Consider the following 17,378-nt stretch of genomic DNA (forward strand, 5'->3'; position numbering starts at 1 on the left):
CTGACAGATGCAGGTCTGTGTTTCAGTAAGTCCCTTTGAGTTAATCTTGTGTGGACGGTACATGATCTAGCTAAAGATATCCCCCACTTCCTATTTTGGAAATAGAAGGAAGGCCATGCGAGTAGGTCACATTTGAAGGCGTGTAAGTTGTTATCTTCAGTAGATAACCATTTTTCCAATAGTTTTGGATTGTATTGCAAATGATTGTAGAAGTCTTAGGAATTATTGGTTTCAGGAATTTTGGACAGGTATAAAGTGAGGCAACTGTATTATGGGTGGGTCCCCAAGAAAACTGTCTTATAACTGCTTAAGATTATATATCCAATAATGAAGTAAAGCAGTGGGACTACAGAATACAGTTCAATACAGTATATAGAATAGTATGTACGTTGCCTACATAATTCTCATTAGTAATAATTATGTACTAAACAATTATCTCAAAACAGAATTATAGGTGCATTATTCTGAAGCTTAAAAATTTATTTTTAATAAAAATGATTGTGCAGTATTTAAAATATGCAATTAAAAGACATAATATGAAATGAGAATAAAGTTTCACATTCATGTTATGATTTTCAATATTGTATCAGGAACCCATGTCAAGAAGTACAGTACTTTCAAATACAGTACTGTAATATAAATGAACAAGTTACAACTTATTGAGGATGGGTATCTTGCACTGAGAGAATGTGGCATTACTTATTTAAAACTATCTTTATCAAACCTGATCTTTCATTAATTTTATTAACTGTTAAAATTTTTATAAATTTAATAAAAATTTTAAGCAAAAACTTTTCATTTGGATTGTGAATAATGTTACAGTACCGGTATAAAGGAGGTTTAACACACCTTGTATCAACCTCAGCTGATTGTATCAATCTCAGCTGATTGTATCAATCTCAGCTGATTGTATCAACCTCAGCTGATTGTATCAATCTCAGCTGATTGTATCAACCTCAGCTGATCAGCACTGCACATTTTGCCACTTTCAGGGGGTGGGGAAAGCCTGTGGCCTTTAGTGGGAGATAATTCATAATAATTCATTGTATCGGGGGGACAGGAAGCCAGAATGTATATAGATGATGGGCTCCCAGTCCAATCATTTCCTCTGGAAAATGATTCAGCCTAAAACCACATGAATTCAAATATATAAAGGTTAATGTCATAGCTTTTGGTTTTATTACCAAAATGTATCAATACAGTATATCAGTCAAATTAAACAATTGATAAATGTCACAATGTTACATTCATTTCATATTTGGCCCTATAACTTGTAATCTACAATGTGAAATCATCCATTCCTTTCATGAATTATCTTGACATTAACTATACAGAATTATAATGGAAATTACCATTATACTGTATGTATGTATGTATGTATGTATGTATGTATGTATGTATGTATGTATGTATGTATGTATGCATGCATGCATGTATGTATGTATGTATGTATGTATGTATGTATGTATGTATGTATGTATGTATGCATGCATGCATGTATGTATGCATGCATGCATGTATGTATGTATGTATGTATGTATGTATGTATGTATGTATGTATGTATGTATGTATGTATGTATGTATGTATGTATGTATGTATGTACATAATATTACAACAAATATTGACAAAAAAGTACATTATGCCAAAATTATTATGCCACCTAATGCAACACACTGATAAATGCTACTGACTAAATGGATCTTCCTGCTTGTCTGCCTCTCCAAACTAGAATTATATAGTCAAACTAAATTTTGTTAATGTGTCCCTCAAAATATAATGCAGTAATATATTTAAAATGTATAAGAATACACCGAGTACACACTGGTAAGTTAACACCATTCACACACAACATAAACATATGTTAACTGCATTGCACACTTAAAACACTAATGTAATATTTTAGCAAAACTCAAAATAATGCACATTTAATGTATTATGAGATCAAATAATGCAATAATTAAGTATCTGCCTGCAGTTGTCCTTAATGATCCAACACTGTGTTGCATATGTTTGGCTTTTATCGTATGTTATTTATCGTATATACATTTTCAGCATTATGTAAATGATCAGCACTTTATCAAGGTAATTTTCATTCTTGCAGTACTGTATTCGAAGTTTTTTTTGGCAAACTCCAATCCACCCCATAACCTAACACATACATCTCAACATATAAAAACCAGTCACAAAGTCAGCTCTTCCCTTGAACCACCAAGATTCTCAAATAGACTAAAGCAACTGTCCACTCGTGCCCCCACGCCGAATGTAGACAGTTTTCCACTGGTCGATAAAGTTCTGATATTCACTTTCATGCTTATGAATGCAAGTTGTCAGTTCCAGCTGACTTACACAGAAGCATTTTTTCATGGTACACTTCCTCTGAAAATGTGTCCTAAATTTGTATTTACCAAAAATCTGCATAAAACGTTTTGCTAATTTTAGTTATAAATACAGTACTGTACTGGACTTATTTCTCTAGTAACCTAGCTAGGTTACTAGGGGGAAAAAATGAAAGGATGTAACCTATCAAGTAACCTTGATCTGTATTGCGTGTCTGATAAGGTGACTCATAGGTAATCATCTCCAAGATGATTTCTGGTAATCATCTCCATGATTATCATTTGCATCTCTCCACCTTATTCATAACACCGTCAGCTATATCCTCTCATTTTTTGCTTACACTTAAGATCTAATTCTTCCAGTTACAGTTTTCTCTTTATTCTAATAAGCCAGTATGACTATAGCACTTTAATATACAGTTCAGTGAAAATATCTGTATAATACAAAATGTCGCAATGGAAATAGGACATAAGGTTAATATTATGAATGCAATAAATTGTCTGATGTTATATATTCCAACATGTTAATTTAAGTTTGATCAAATTAATACACTAACCTCTGGTGTGCCCCCATATCGATTATTGTATCAAGCATGGAGGCCTCATCATCAGAACAACATACAGTATCTGCTTTGGAGAAAGTTCAACACCAGGCGACAAAAATCATTCCTGAACTAAATCGACTTTCATACCAGCAATGTTGAGGGCCACAGCGCTAATAACACTGCAAACCAGACATGACAATGCTGTACTTATCAAAACTTTTAAAATACTGAGCAAAAATGTATCATTTAATCACCAACATATGTACTCGCACAACCCATTATACCTTCTTGTATAAATATAAATAAAACAAATAATAAATAAATAAAATTATCCAAATAGCTATTTTAAAAGGTCAAATGTACCAGAGACATGTAGCAACAATTTCAACCTCAGCAAGCCACAATGTAGGATAGAAAACAAGAGCTTTTTTAACCCATAGGGTTATAAACCCATTGAACCGCCTACCAGCCGAAGCCATAAATGCCAAAACACTGCTCAATTTCAAATTCCAGCTCAATAAAGTCATCAGGACAAATTGGGGAACCTTTAACAAGCCACTGGCTTCCTATCTTCGTCAAGGCCACTAGAGAGATAGCGGCCCTCAGGTAAATTCTGGTAATACTATATACTGTACTTTTCCAAGATTAGTGCAGATCTGTCACATTGCAGGTCTATAATCTCATAATAAATTAAAACTTTGATATACTGCATTATAACAAATATCTAAATCTTATATAACTTGTCAAGTACTATGTAGGTTAAGAACTAAGCAGTGCAATACTGTATTAAAATCACAGTTCCACCCATGAGAACCATAACTTGGGTTATAGATCCTCCAAATTTCCAAAATTGATGTCACTTCCCCACTATTTTGATTCTAGTACCACAAATATGGCACCGAATAAATGTCTTAAATGATGGGAATGAAGCTAGTTATAACAGAGTCCTTAACTTCTAAATACTGTTATAAACACCAAATATAGCAAGTTATACTACTAACAGAATATGGGTCAGAAAAGCTATCACAGAGAGGTATTACTCCCTCAACTGACACTTAACCAAGACACACACATACAGTATTCTGTACACTTAATGTTCACACATTTTAGCCTATGAATTTAAGAGATGACACTAGACACAAGGATGGAAATGGCAACAAATTAATTCCGAGTATTTAAATATTCCCCACTGCAGTTAATTATCTTTAAATACATTTCTAACAAATGCAGTACATTAATTACAGTAAACACAGTGTTGGAAAACAATACAATTTCCCCTTCATGGCTTAAGACAAAATTCATAATAGTGTACAACTTCAAGAAGTCGGAACAATTATATAAAGTACTTCCTTCAACAACCTGCTGCGGTTCATGGCAAGGAATGGATGACTGGTGTCTGGGCACTTCAATTTTGACACTGATAATGAAAGAATGTCACATTGTTGACCAAGTACTATAAAATGAACACAACAACTCTCATTCCCAACTGCTACATTTATGCAAGGCATGCATCATACTGCTTGAATTGCCTCATAAGGAATGAAATCTGTTTTAAACCTATAAAAACACGCAAACACAATAAACATAATTGTTGTCAGTGTTGTAATTTTTGTCCTATTACCTTTCTCTAAATAATAAGATCATGGTATAATACCCATAAAAGTTTATATCTGTAAACGATAAGATGGAAATGTCTTCATCCACGCAGTAGTCCCCCAACCACTGCGTCTAGTTGACGAATAAGGCTGTTTCATGCAGTATGTGCAATTATGCTATATAAGACATTTGTTAAGGACATGTCTACAAGTAGTGTATGAATGACATAAAAACCCGTTAATATGTAAACATGTTTTCTATGTTCAAAATTATGAAATAAGCAAGTAACATAATTCAATTAACATACACAAATATTTTAATTTCAAGAGAGATTGTCAATTTGTAATTACTGTATTTATCTTTCATTAATGCTGATTTAATCTGCATTAATTATTAAATATTTAACTTCATTAATAATTAAATATTGATATTTAATTTCATTATTGAATTAAAATTAAATATTATTATTTAATTTCATTATTTAAAAGCCACATAAATTTGGCACACATTAGGTTACTCAATATTAACACTATCGCACTCTTCGAACGTTTCTGGCGTCCGATTTTTTTTCTCTTGAGTCCGAGCATCGGACTGTGCTGGCGTCCGATAAAAAAAATTTGTATAAAATTCATTTATCATCCGATTGACTTTGGGATAGTTTAAATATGAGCGCCTTTAGAGCACGCACAATTTGATACCAAAATGAAAGATGTAACATATAACTTGATGTCAGAACACTTGAAAGATTATAAATACATTTTTGGTCAAAATTTTAAAATGTTTGTTAAAATTTTATTTATTGTGCTACTATTATGGGACTAGTTTTAAAATGCACACCTTTATATTGCGAACAATTTGATACCAAAATGAAAGATGTGACACGAAAGTTGATGTTATCAAACTGAACGAGTATACACATTTGATTGCGGTGTGCAAACTGGTGCTCGTTCACTGCTAACTTTAGGCTTTGCTGCAGGGAGTAATGCCAGGCTTTTGGACATTATAGGCATATACACTTGCAGGGAATTTAATTGCAAACACAATGATACCAAAACGAACGACGTAGCACGAGAATTAAGGTGAGAAAACTGAAACGCGTATACACATTTTACGGATTTAGTGTGCTCACGGGTAACTTTTGCCGACTTTAGGCTTTGCTGTGGGGAGTCGCGCCTGGCTTTTGAACATTACAGTATATGCATATACACCTGTAGGGAATTATTGCGAACACAATGCTACCAAAACGAACGACGTAGCACAAGAATTAAGGTGAGAAAACTGAAACGAGTATACACATTTCGGTGTTGCCGCGCGCTCGCCCAGCATGCCGGGGGCATGACTTCTAAGTTGGCGGCGCGCATGCCCAGGGCACGAAAGTGTTAAACAAACAACTTTGAAAATATTTTAATAATTTTCAAAGATGAATGTATTAAGTTAAATGATCTTTGTACAGTAATTACCTAAGTGTAGTTACATGGATGAGAGCTACACTTGTGGTGTCCTGTCTTCCCAGTACTCTTTGTGTAGTTTCACTTTGAAACTACAGGTACTGACAGTTTTGGCCTCCACCACCTTCTCACTTAGTTTGTTTTTGTAATCATGTATTCGCCTAGTTGTATTCATCTAGTTGTGCTTTGTGGGGGTTGAGCTCTGGCTCTTTCAACCCGCCTCTCAACTGTCAATCACTCAACTGATAGAATTTTTTTTTTCACACACACACACACACACACCCTCAGTAAGCAGCCTGTAGCAGCTGCCTAACTCCCAGGTACCTTTTTGCTGCTAGGTAACAGGGGGATCAGGGTGAAAGAAACTCTGCCCATTTGTTTCCGCCATCGCCAGGGATCGATCCCCGGTCCCTAGGATTACGAGACCCGAGTGTTGTCCACTCAGCCACAGGCCCCTGCATGTGTGTGTGTGTGTGTGTGTGTGTGTGTGTGTGTGTAAATACTTAAGTATAGTTACAGGATGAATGTTACACTCATGGTGTTCCATCTTCCCAATAATCTTTGTCATATGACACTGAAACAGCTGATGGTCTTGGCATCCATTGCCTCACATTGTTCCAACTGCCTACATCTCTGTTCACAAAAAAAGATAACTTTCGTATAATTTTCCCTGCACCTTTGTTTTTTCCTTAGCTTGTACCTCTGGCTTCTTGTTCTTGAAATTGTAGATTTAAACAAAATTATTATTTTGTTCAATTCTTGTTACTATTTAGTAAGTAGTGATCATATTGACTCTTTTCCTTCTATCTTCTAGCTTTGGCACAATTAACACCTCTATCCTCTCACTGTTGCTCTTGTTTTTCAGTTTTGCTCCACATTACTTCCTCCCATTGTGTGTTCCATTTCCACATTATATATCACTATGCCTTCCCTTGATGTGTTCCACATTACCCTCACATTTGTTCTTTGACCCACTTAGCTTTGCCCTGTTAGACAGACAAATTAGTGGAAATGGCAACTATCATATGAGCGTGACAAGTCAAAGGGTATAGCAATTGTCATACGTGTCTATCATTCTCCAGTGTGCTGGTTATCATAAACTTTGAGAAATGTGAGAGTAGTATGGTTTACATCATATTAATTTCTATTATATGTAGACCTACTTTTTCCTTTATATTTGTACCCAAAATAGATATTTCATCAGTATGTCTTCACAGATTGTTAAGTTGCAAGTTTTACTTTCAAATAAATCTAGTGAAACAATAATAATACAGTATACGCAAAAAAAAAGTGGCTACTTTATATTATTTGAGTGCGAACCACAAGTTGACAAACTTCAAAACATTACAAGAACTAATCAGATTCCATTGTTTTAAATAGGTTTGAATCCATGCAAAAGCTCTTCTTGTTTCTTAGAATATTGTCAATACCAGGGAAGTGTGTGAAGGTAGACAGTGTCAGGGAAAGTGTGTGAAGGTAGACAGTGTCAGGGGAAGTGTGTGAAGGTAGACAGTGTCAGGGGAAGTGTGTGAAGGTAGACAGTGTCAGGGGAAGTGTGTGAAGGTAGACAGTGTCAGGGGAAGTGTGTGAAGGTAGACAGTGTCAGGGGAAGTGTGGGAAGGTAGACAGTGTCAGGGGAAGTGTGGGAAGGTAGACAGTGTCAGGGGAAGTGTGTGAAGGTAGACAGTGTCAGGGGAAGTGTGGGAAGGTAGACAGTGTCAGGGGAAGTGTGTGAAGGTAGACAGTGTCAGGGGAAGTGTGTGAAGGTAGACAGTGTCAGGGGAAGTGTGTGAAGGTAGACAGTGTCAGGGGAAGTGTGGGAAGGTAGACAGTGTCAGGGGAAGTGTGGGAAGGTAGACAGTGTCAGGGGAAGTGTGGGAAGGTAGACAGTGTCAGGGGAAGTGTGTGAAGGTAGACAGTGTCAGGGGAAGTGTGTGAAGGTAGACAGTGTCAGGGGAAGTGTGGGAAGGTAGACAGTGTCAGGGGAAGTGTGGGAAGGTAGACAGTGTCAGGGGAAGTGTGTGAAGGTAGACAGTGTCAGGGGAAGTGTGGGAAGGTAGACAGTGTCATGGGAAGTGTGGGAAGGTAGACAGTGTCAGGGGAAGTGTGTGAAGGTAGACAGTGTCAGGGAAGTGTGTGAAGGTAGACAGTGTCAGGGGAAGTGTGGGAAGGTAGACAGTGTCATGGGAAGTGTGGGAAGGTAGACAGTGTCAGGGGAAGTGTGTGAAGGTAGACAGTGTCAGGGGAAGTGTGGAAAGGTAGACAGTGTCAGGGGAAGTGTGTGAAGGTAGACAGTGTCAGGGGAAGTGTGGGAAGGTAGACAGTGTCAGGGGAAGTGTGGGAAGGTAGACAGTGTCAGGGGAAATGTGGGAAGGTAGACAGTGTCAGGGGAAGTGTGTGAAGGTAGACAGTGTCAGGGGAAGTGTGTGAAGGTAGACAGTGTCAGGGGAAGTGTGTGAAGGTAGACAGTGTCAGGGGAAGTGTGTGAAGGTAGACAGTGTCAAGGGAAGTGTGGGAAGGTAGACAGTGTCAAGGAAGTGTGGGAAAGTAGACAGTGTCAAGGAAGTGTGGGAAAGTAGTCAACATATACTAAAGGTTCCACTTGGTTGACTATTTTTAAGTATTGTTATGAGATACACCTAACACCGCTTAAATAATTTACTGTACTAACAAGCTAACTTTAAATACATCAAATTGTATGATTTATTTGTGATTCCTTGCATAAAACATTGGGCAGATTTTGTCAAGTATATCCAAACTCAAAAGTCCCTACCAGGATTATAGTGATGTAGTTAAAAAAAAATAAATGACTGACAATGAACAATCATATCTCTGAAGCAACATCAAAAACGTTTATTCAAGAATTCTGTGTTGAGTTACTGTGTTCAAAGCATAGTGATTACCTAAAAGAAGTTCACTCTTGATTTGAATTCACAGCTGCCTAGTTTAGCTAACAGAAGTTGAAATTAATAAGTATAATTTATTTTAATAATAACTAAAGCACAATCGTTTTCATGCTTTTTAATTTTATATAATTATATAAGATACACTACCGATTTAGCATTGCCTGGCTTTATTCTCTTCAAGCACAGAGTTACATGCAATAATCCAAAAAGGACCTCAATGTTTAATGTTTTATTTAGACTTTGAAAGGCAATAAAATATATAAATATAATATGCAATAAAGACAATTCTTAATTTCAGTAACCCAACTACAAAATATTAGTTTTGGTTTTATAATCCCCATATCTAATTCCAGAATGCTGAAAATAGCTATGTCCCTGGATCAAATCCTTGGTGAATCAGTCTCCTCTGACATCACTTGTCTCATGTCCTTCTGTTCTTGTACTGGCGGTCCTGAATAATATCTAACCCAGTGGGCACAATATCCAAGAGTAATGGTAATTCAATATTGAATCAATGTTGATCATTTTAATTCAATGTTGATAATTCTGATTCAACACTGAATTAACATTACACTTGGATATTGTGCCCACTAGATAGGAACTCTTTAAATATTTTGTAACACAGTGTTATTTATAGCTTTCTGTGCAGAGTATATCACATTGATAATCACTGAAGAATTTAACAAATACTGTCTTCTTGTATCATTGCTGTGAGCTGATGCAATGTCCAGCCTTGAAAAGCATTCTCATTTCTCAGCTCATCACCTATGTTACAACAAAATCCGTAGATACAGTAAATGCATCCAATAAATATAAATCTTTGACATATAAAATATAGATATGATCAAAGGCTCAAACATTTTGAAAACATTTTATAAGTGACTATTCCCTCACGAAACAATGAGTTTCACAGGGGATGATGCATTAAAAGACTTGAGATGTACACTCACTTTCAAATGGAGGGGTAACCATGTAGCCAATGATGTAATTTAACCATATTTTGTTCATAAACAAAGTTCTGGATAGGATGGGATGATTAGATATTGTGCCTTCTTTTTTACCCTTGTGCATCCAGCAGTAATTGTTGATCTGTAAGTAAAGTGATTGATGGATTGTGTTCTAGGGAAAATATGGCACTGAATAACCTAAACAGTTCCAGTACCCAACTTAAATCCTAAGATTCCAATAGAAACAAAAATTGAAAGATTTTCTGAAACAGTTTCGAAATTTTTAATATTTGTAATTATTTATACCCAATATGAGTAAAAACATTTTTGTTTAGACAATTACCTGCCTATGTGATGAACATTTTGCAAATGAATGAGGTTGTACTACACTGGTTTATGTACATGAGCTGGTTAAGAATCGGAAATATATCAAAGCCACTTGTAACCACTGTAGAGAAATTTGTGGTTGATCTAAGCTAGATATAGGAATGATTTACAGCATGAAGGAATGTCAGCCCTTATTGTCAGGAGTAGAACCCAAGATCCCGGCACTCACAAATACCCGCTTTCCCACATCACCACACACACAGGTGCTCAGCCTAGAGTTCAGGTCAGTCATTTCAAACATTATCTCATGTAGCCCTTATTTTGCACAATTTTGCAAATTGTTCGAGTTTGAGCTTGTAATGCCACCATATATATATATACAGTACTGTACAGTGATCCCTCGATTTGCATAAATTTGGATAACACAAAATTGAACGTAATATATCCTCCATAACACTAAATATAAAAATTTAGTACATTAGTGACATTTTCAGGTATTATATTCATTACTGGGAATTTGTGGGAGTATTGATGAATACTGCATATTTTACTATGAAAAGGATGACTCTGGGAGCTCTCTGGAATGCAGCCCTATTTTTCCAATATACTGTAATCTGAACTTAAATTTGTGGAAATTTGCCTGCACAAGGTTTTCTTGGTATCCTTTGTACAAATCAAGGGAATACTGTATGATGCTAATGATCATATCGTGAACCCAGGTAGAACATTTACTACCTTTTGTAGTCATATGTTTCACCATTGTTGACCCCTAGCAATAACAGGATACAATTGCTAATAATTGCTAACTAAAGCATGAACAATGTTTGGCATGACTTGAGACCTTGGTAGACTCTGGATGATCAACGCTAGTGGCAATGTCACTTATAAGTAGGAAAACAATGTAAACAATGGCAAGAAATAAATTGCACAGCTATTCTACTGTCTAAATTAGGATTGTGCAAACTCCACAACTTGAGTTTAAAAATGTTTATATTAGCTAAATTTTATATCTAACATGAGTTCCACAGCAGAAGAGCATTCATGGCAGACATGTGAAGGAAGTTCAAGGCAAGAAGTTTTTGAAAATTTATTCAGAATTTTTTCATCACAGCTTTAATTTTTTTTCAAATAGCACGGCAAAAATATAGATAAGTGTCCTATTTGTATTTTCACTTGTTGCATCACTAATCAAATCATTATGATAATCTGTCAGACCCTTGAGAGCTCTATAACAGTAACTAAAGATTATAACCACTTAACCCTTTCTCAAAATACTGTTGCAAACAACATAGTGACAAAATGAACATTGTATCTTTTACTGCAGATAAGAACAAACTTATTATTCTGGGTGATTCTAAATGATTAACATTCAATGGGACTCCCCTTTAATATGAAATTACTTCTAGGTTGCCAACATTATAACATTTCAATATATAGTGAACATTGTACTTAACATATTTCAAACATTATAAATTTTCCTCCTGGTACTACACTTTCTTTCATTCCGCACTCTCCTCATTACAAGCCTGGCCACTCGCTTCTGCTTCTCTCTCTTTCTCATCTTCTTCTTTAATTACATCGTCAGATTCGTCCTCCGCAGAATTGCCATTCACTTTCTCATTTCTTAGGGCCATTTCTGCTCGAAGCTCTGCATCTGTAATACATATTTCACTAATTAACATGTCCCATATTAATTTGAAATAATTGTGTGCCTGTCAAAAGTATAAAAAAAAATTACACCAAATTGAAGGAGAAAAATAATAATTCTAGAGTTTCCTAATCCATATAGATTGGTGTGGATAATCTGTACCAATCCTAGGATCTACTGCATTGTTGGCAGCAAGTCTGGCTCTCACACATCTTGCATTCATGTATTTTATAAATTTGTTTCATTTATATAAATTCATCATATGCACATCCTAAGCAATCTGGACTTCACTGACATTGATCCAGACCACTTTTTCAAAAGGTCAGATGTAACACAAACAAGGAGCAATGAATTAAGTTCAACAAGCCACAATGTAGAACAGAAAAAAGGAGATGCTTTTTCAACCATACGGTTATAAGCCCATGGAACTGCCTACCTGCAGTAGGAACTGTTGATGTGTCATGTGGAGGGATAAGGGTACAATGAATGAATTTTTGTATTAGTTTCCCAAATAAAATTACTACACTTTTTTAATTATTCTATAAGACTGGCAAATATAGTACATACAGCATACAAGTTTCTGATATGTGCTAATTTTTTTTTTCAAGCTCATATTTTGCATTGCTTTTAGCATAATAAAGTGTGAATTGCATTTCTCTAAAGGTTGTGTCTACTCTCAAGCTTTGTCCTGTTTATTATTCATTTAATTCTCTTAAGTTATATAATCAAATGACACCCAATATGTACATGCTTTCTTTTCCAGACACACTATGATTACACATTGTAAAACTGCAGATATAATCACCCTTCATGGCCCGTTCCTTCCAGCGACTCTTGTTTGCTGACAGACAATCTTGCCAAGGCCGCCGCACCTCTGTACCCACAATACCACCTGGACGCACAGGCCTCTTGATTGGACCACCAGGTTCTGTAAATGCAAAAATCTCAGTGCTGTGTTGCTCTTCAAATAAAAGTACTAGATACATCAACATTTGTTTACAATCAAAAGAAGGTATTGGCTTCCTGAAGGCCAGCCAGGGATACCTGGCCACAGGCCAGACTGAGTGGTTAATCACAGGTAAACCCCTGGTAAGGTCTTCCAATGTCACTCTTCATTCTCCTATGAAGTGAACTTCATTTCACAAAGGCTATGCAGTACACCAAACTTATCAAATTCTACCTTGGATCCTATGGTACCGTTTATATTAGACACCCCTTTATACGTTGTTAAAAGAAGAGCTGTACCATTATGCGGCTCCTCCGAGATGGTGGGTGTGGCTTGAGGTGCTGACAAAGATGCCACCTTATCTAGTAGGTCGCCGCACACACCAAGACTTGGGTCAACGATGAAGTCTATAAAACCTGAGACAAAAAGTGTAACATAAGCCCATTTGATTTATAGCATATGTTGTATTCTTGTATGCAACACATTAAGAAATAAAATTTTAATTTTAATTTGAAATAAAACTGTGTCATCAAATCTTAATTTAATTATTATACATTTTGTAAGAGTAAGTCTGCCCCTGTAAAGTTTTGGAACAAGGTTAAACCAGACTTCAGGATGCAGCTAAACTTTATCACTAAACTGCTATAAATAAAATTAGGAGCTATGGAAAGACTTGTGAAAACACACATGTGAAAGCATTATCCAGTTTAGTATACAGTATAAGCATGTGCAGAAACACTGATTTAATGGATGGACAAACACTCAAATCCAGTTTACTGCCTGCTAAACTCCTCCTAGCTTTCTCCTATGATAATGTCTAACACTATGATGTTAATATGGTTCTCTTATGTAATTCATGTGCTGTACTTTTTATTTAAACTTCCCAATTACAAACATATAACCATTTATGAATGAAGCTTTTTGATACGATTTGACTGTACTTAACTTAAACTTCTGAATTACTGTGGATTCTATTTTTATATTCTTTATTTAAATTATATTGTTCTCTTTGTAACTAACAAATCATTAAAAGACCTTAATGTTCCCCCAAATATTTTATCAGACTTAAGGCTCTGCAAAAATGCTGAATGTGTCAGTGTCTTTGCAATAATATATCAATACAATAATATTATATAACCCATTGCTGCATTTGTAAATGTTTTAAAATAAATACATAACATGTACATAAATTAGGTACAGTGGTTCACTAAATTACCCTGATAGTGTTTTGGTCACAATGTGGTAAACCATTAATATCATCGAACTATAAAAGTTGATTAATTTCAAAATGGGGGACTTACCAATCTGACTCTCTGCAACAAGAGTATTATTCCGGTCACACAGAGGGGAATAGGGTAGGCCAAGTTCTCGCTCCTTGTCACCTTGCCTGAAGAATTCCTCTAAAAGCTGAGTTGTCCAGCGCTCATGGAGCTCCCAACTTTTGCTTGGGTGTGAGATGTCACAGCAGTGAAGAACTAGTGATAATGCTTTGGATTTGTCCAAACTGCTGGAAACCGTAAAACACCATTGCGTAAATAACTAATTGGAAATAAATTAATGAAAAGCAAAAGGTTTTATGCTTAAATATTTAAGGTTTACAAAATTTAATGCATTGGTAACGGAGTAGTTAAGGCCTAGTCCTGAGTACATACATGTGTTTGCCAGAAGTGCTGATATCAGTTAACAATGACAAATGCTTTATGATAGAAAAGTGAACAACAAAGTGTTAAGTGTTAAAGATGCCTGCTGACCAATGCTTGCATTCACTTCTAAAGCTGCAGGGCCTACCAATTACCCCTAATGCTCAAGCTTACATACCTCCCTTCCTCCTTCCCCTTTAGGAGTATTTGCTGGAGGGATCTCTTGTCGCAGATTGATTTTGCTTTTCATGGCCATCTACAGAACCGTATTTTCAGTTAACCCAGGTCTTTTCAACTCAGAGTAGTTTGGTTGCATGCACATTGCTCCCACACATATGTACTTTTGCTTATCCTGTTGTAATGCTTGTCATATTACCTAGATTGTCTTAAACCCATCTTGGACATTTTACAATAAAACTCATTTCCAAGTTGTCTTCTAATTTCCTACAACTTTTTGCTCCATGTCACAGCCCCACGGTTCCTTGCTTGATTAAAATCTACTTGTTTTGTGTACACCCCCCTTCTCCCAAGAGGTTTTACCTGTCATTCTCACCTAAAAGAGATATTATTAAGTAATGCCTAGTTAAGTTGAATTATTAATATTAATTTCCCATCTGTTAAATATTCATTCTAGAACATTGCCCATTATCCTACTACTGTATATTTGTTGACTTTATCACAAAATAGTCATAAAATACTGTAAGGTTTAGTTCATCATTGATTGCCCATTTCAGGTTACCATTTGGCCTTTAATTCCATAATAGACCTTGTGTCATTTCATCTAAGGTGGCTTCTTTGCATACTTAACTACTGTATTGTACTTTTCAAAGTATACTTTTTTGTAACTTAAAATTGCCCATCTTATCTGACTTTCCACGGTCTCATACAAAAAATTACAGTATAATAAAGAACAATGAATAAGGACAGTAAAATTCTTCCAGAAAACTTTATACCTGGAATCTTGTAATGAAAGCATTGTTTTCATAGCCTTAATTTGTTGGAAATGTGAAGACATGTCGGTGGCCAGGACCATCTCAATCACCAGGCTGCGAAACTCGCGGAACTCCTCCCGAGATAGGTTCACCAGGACGTTGTGTTCTTCTGCACGAAGTAATCTAGGACCAAATTAACTCAGTCAATTTGTATACAAGAAAATGCTAAGGTCAACAGGAATGAAATTTCTGTGAACAAGATATAATGGGGCTAATTTCATTTAGATTTTTAAGATACTGAACAAGTTAAGATAACATTACTCTTAACCACTTCTTCACAAAGTACAATGTAACTCTCACAAGAGGCAACAAGTTAATCAAGCCTCAACATAAAGCAGACAATAGGATATACTTTTAACATAAAGGGTGATGAATCTTTGGAATAGCCTACCCACCAAAGTTGTAATTCACATATTTAAGGAGGGGTTTATATCTCTCATAGTGGATGGATCACCAACTATTTTACAGATGATTCCTAATGTACATGGAAAACAGCTATAGTTACCTGAAAGCTGCACAGATGTGATGATTCTCAAGAACTGCACGATCGTTATAAAGGATGGCCGTTTCAGAACCAGACATTACATGGAAGTTGTTGGTGGTGCCAGTGTGCTCGTAGTCATGGATGAGAGCAGCCATTAGCGTTGCAAGGATCTCGACATCATTTAGCCAGTTCTGCCGCAAGTATATACACATACGTATACTATTTAATAAATACATGTCTTCCTAAAGACAAATTAATACTCTGTGAGGATAAATTATGGATAATAGAAATGATCTGGATTAGAGATCAATATAACTGGAATGCTAGAGGAACTCAAAACTGGGAGTTGATTTGATTAATATGTAAATGGTTTATAAAAGCCTTAACACAAAGTGTCATCTTTAAACATTGTCTTAAATCTATTTTAAACTTGGTGTGTCTCCTTCTGTCATTGTCAGCACTTAAATCTGCTTTTTATTCTCAAAACAGAATCTCACAAGAGATCGATGTCTATTTTATATTATATTTTTTATATATATATACAAGAGTTCTTACATTCTTGTAAAGTCGCTAGAGAGAATAGTGTTTCGGGCAGGTCCTTAATCCTAATTATCCCCGGAATATGACCCGTACAATCGTTTAACAGCCAGGTGCCCATTCACTGCTGGGTGAACAGAGGCTTCAGTTAAGGATTGGCAACCAGTCAACCCTCCCCAGCCAGGATACGAACCCAGGCTAAAGCGCTTGCGAAGCTCCAGGCCAGTGTTTTACCACTGCGCAACGGGGACTGTAGTTTGAACCTATTAGTTATACTCTATCATCTACTGTATATGGATTTGAAATATTCCTTTATTGTATGATCAACTACATCAATTACATTCATACATACTGTATATCTATTTTAACTGTTAATATGTTCAGAACTGCTTGACATACTTACTTGACAATGAATGACCACCTGGTTTATACTTAGTGTCACCACTAGTCACAACAACCATAAGATATATTTCTATCAACTTCAAGTTCTATCAACCATCAAGTTCTCATGACCATCTGGTGATAGGCCCTACATTTTTATCTTCAGTTATAATGTAGCAAAACCCACGTGTAACATATAATTTCAGTATTTAGCACGTTTAAACAAATAACTACTGTACCATCATCACCAGAAACAGGAGTTACTTCAATATTTAGTTGAGAGATGTGTACCTCTTACCAAGACCATGGTAGCTTGGTCTGAATTGGCTGAACAGTTTGCAAGCTCCACAGTGCTACAAGGTCATCCCTCAACCTAAGGTTATTACTGTTTTGGATAACCTGTTATGCTTCTGAGTTTGTAAACTGTCTGGTTTACAAGCTAAGGCAGAGTAAGCTGCCATGATGTAGGTAAGAGGTACAAATCTTATAATTGGAAACATAGGTGCTCTGTAAATCCTGGCACTATTTCATTAGCTTTTATAACTAATAAATAAATCAATAAATGTTTATTCAGGTAAAAGTACATACATACAAGGTAAGTTACAAACAGAATGTTACTTTTCTAGATAGAGCTAAATAAAAA

The 17,378-nt window shown here is 35.8% G+C and overlaps 1 protein-coding gene across 26 annotated transcripts in view; it reads right to left on the minus strand.

Moving 5' to 3' along the window:
* Positions 1–10,039: 10,039 nt before the first annotated feature.
* LOC123762060 (dual specificity calcium/calmodulin-dependent 3',5'-cyclic nucleotide phosphodiesterase 1A) overlaps positions 10,040–17,378 on the minus strand; it is a 546,501-nt gene continuing 539,162 nt past the window's right edge. For 19 of the 26 annotated variants that reach the window (XM_069335850.1, XM_069335860.1, XM_045748303.2 and 16 more), the window contains 6 exons: positions 15,839–16,008; positions 15,295–15,456; positions 14,003–14,208; positions 13,001–13,117; positions 12,561–12,683; positions 10,040–11,761 (listed from right to left, as the gene is read on the minus strand). In XM_069335850.1, the coding sequence (XP_069191951.1) occupies positions 11,607–11,761; positions 12,561–12,683; positions 13,001–13,117; positions 14,003–14,208; positions 15,295–15,456; positions 15,839–16,008 (933 nt within the window). In that variant the 3' untranslated portion in view covers positions 10,040–11,606. The remainder of the gene's footprint in view (positions 11,762–12,560; positions 12,684–13,000; positions 13,118–14,002; positions 14,209–15,294; positions 15,457–15,838; positions 16,009–17,378) is intronic. The other 7 variants (XM_069335861.1, XM_069335858.1, XM_069335848.1 and 4 more) reach the window with 1 other exon arrangement.

This window comes from Procambarus clarkii, chromosome 34 (genome assembly GCF_040958095.1).
Source record: "Procambarus clarkii isolate CNS0578487 chromosome 34, FALCON_Pclarkii_2.0, whole genome shotgun sequence".
In the NCBI taxonomy this organism is placed as follows: Eukaryota; Metazoa; Arthropoda; class Malacostraca; order Decapoda; family Cambaridae; genus Procambarus; species Procambarus clarkii.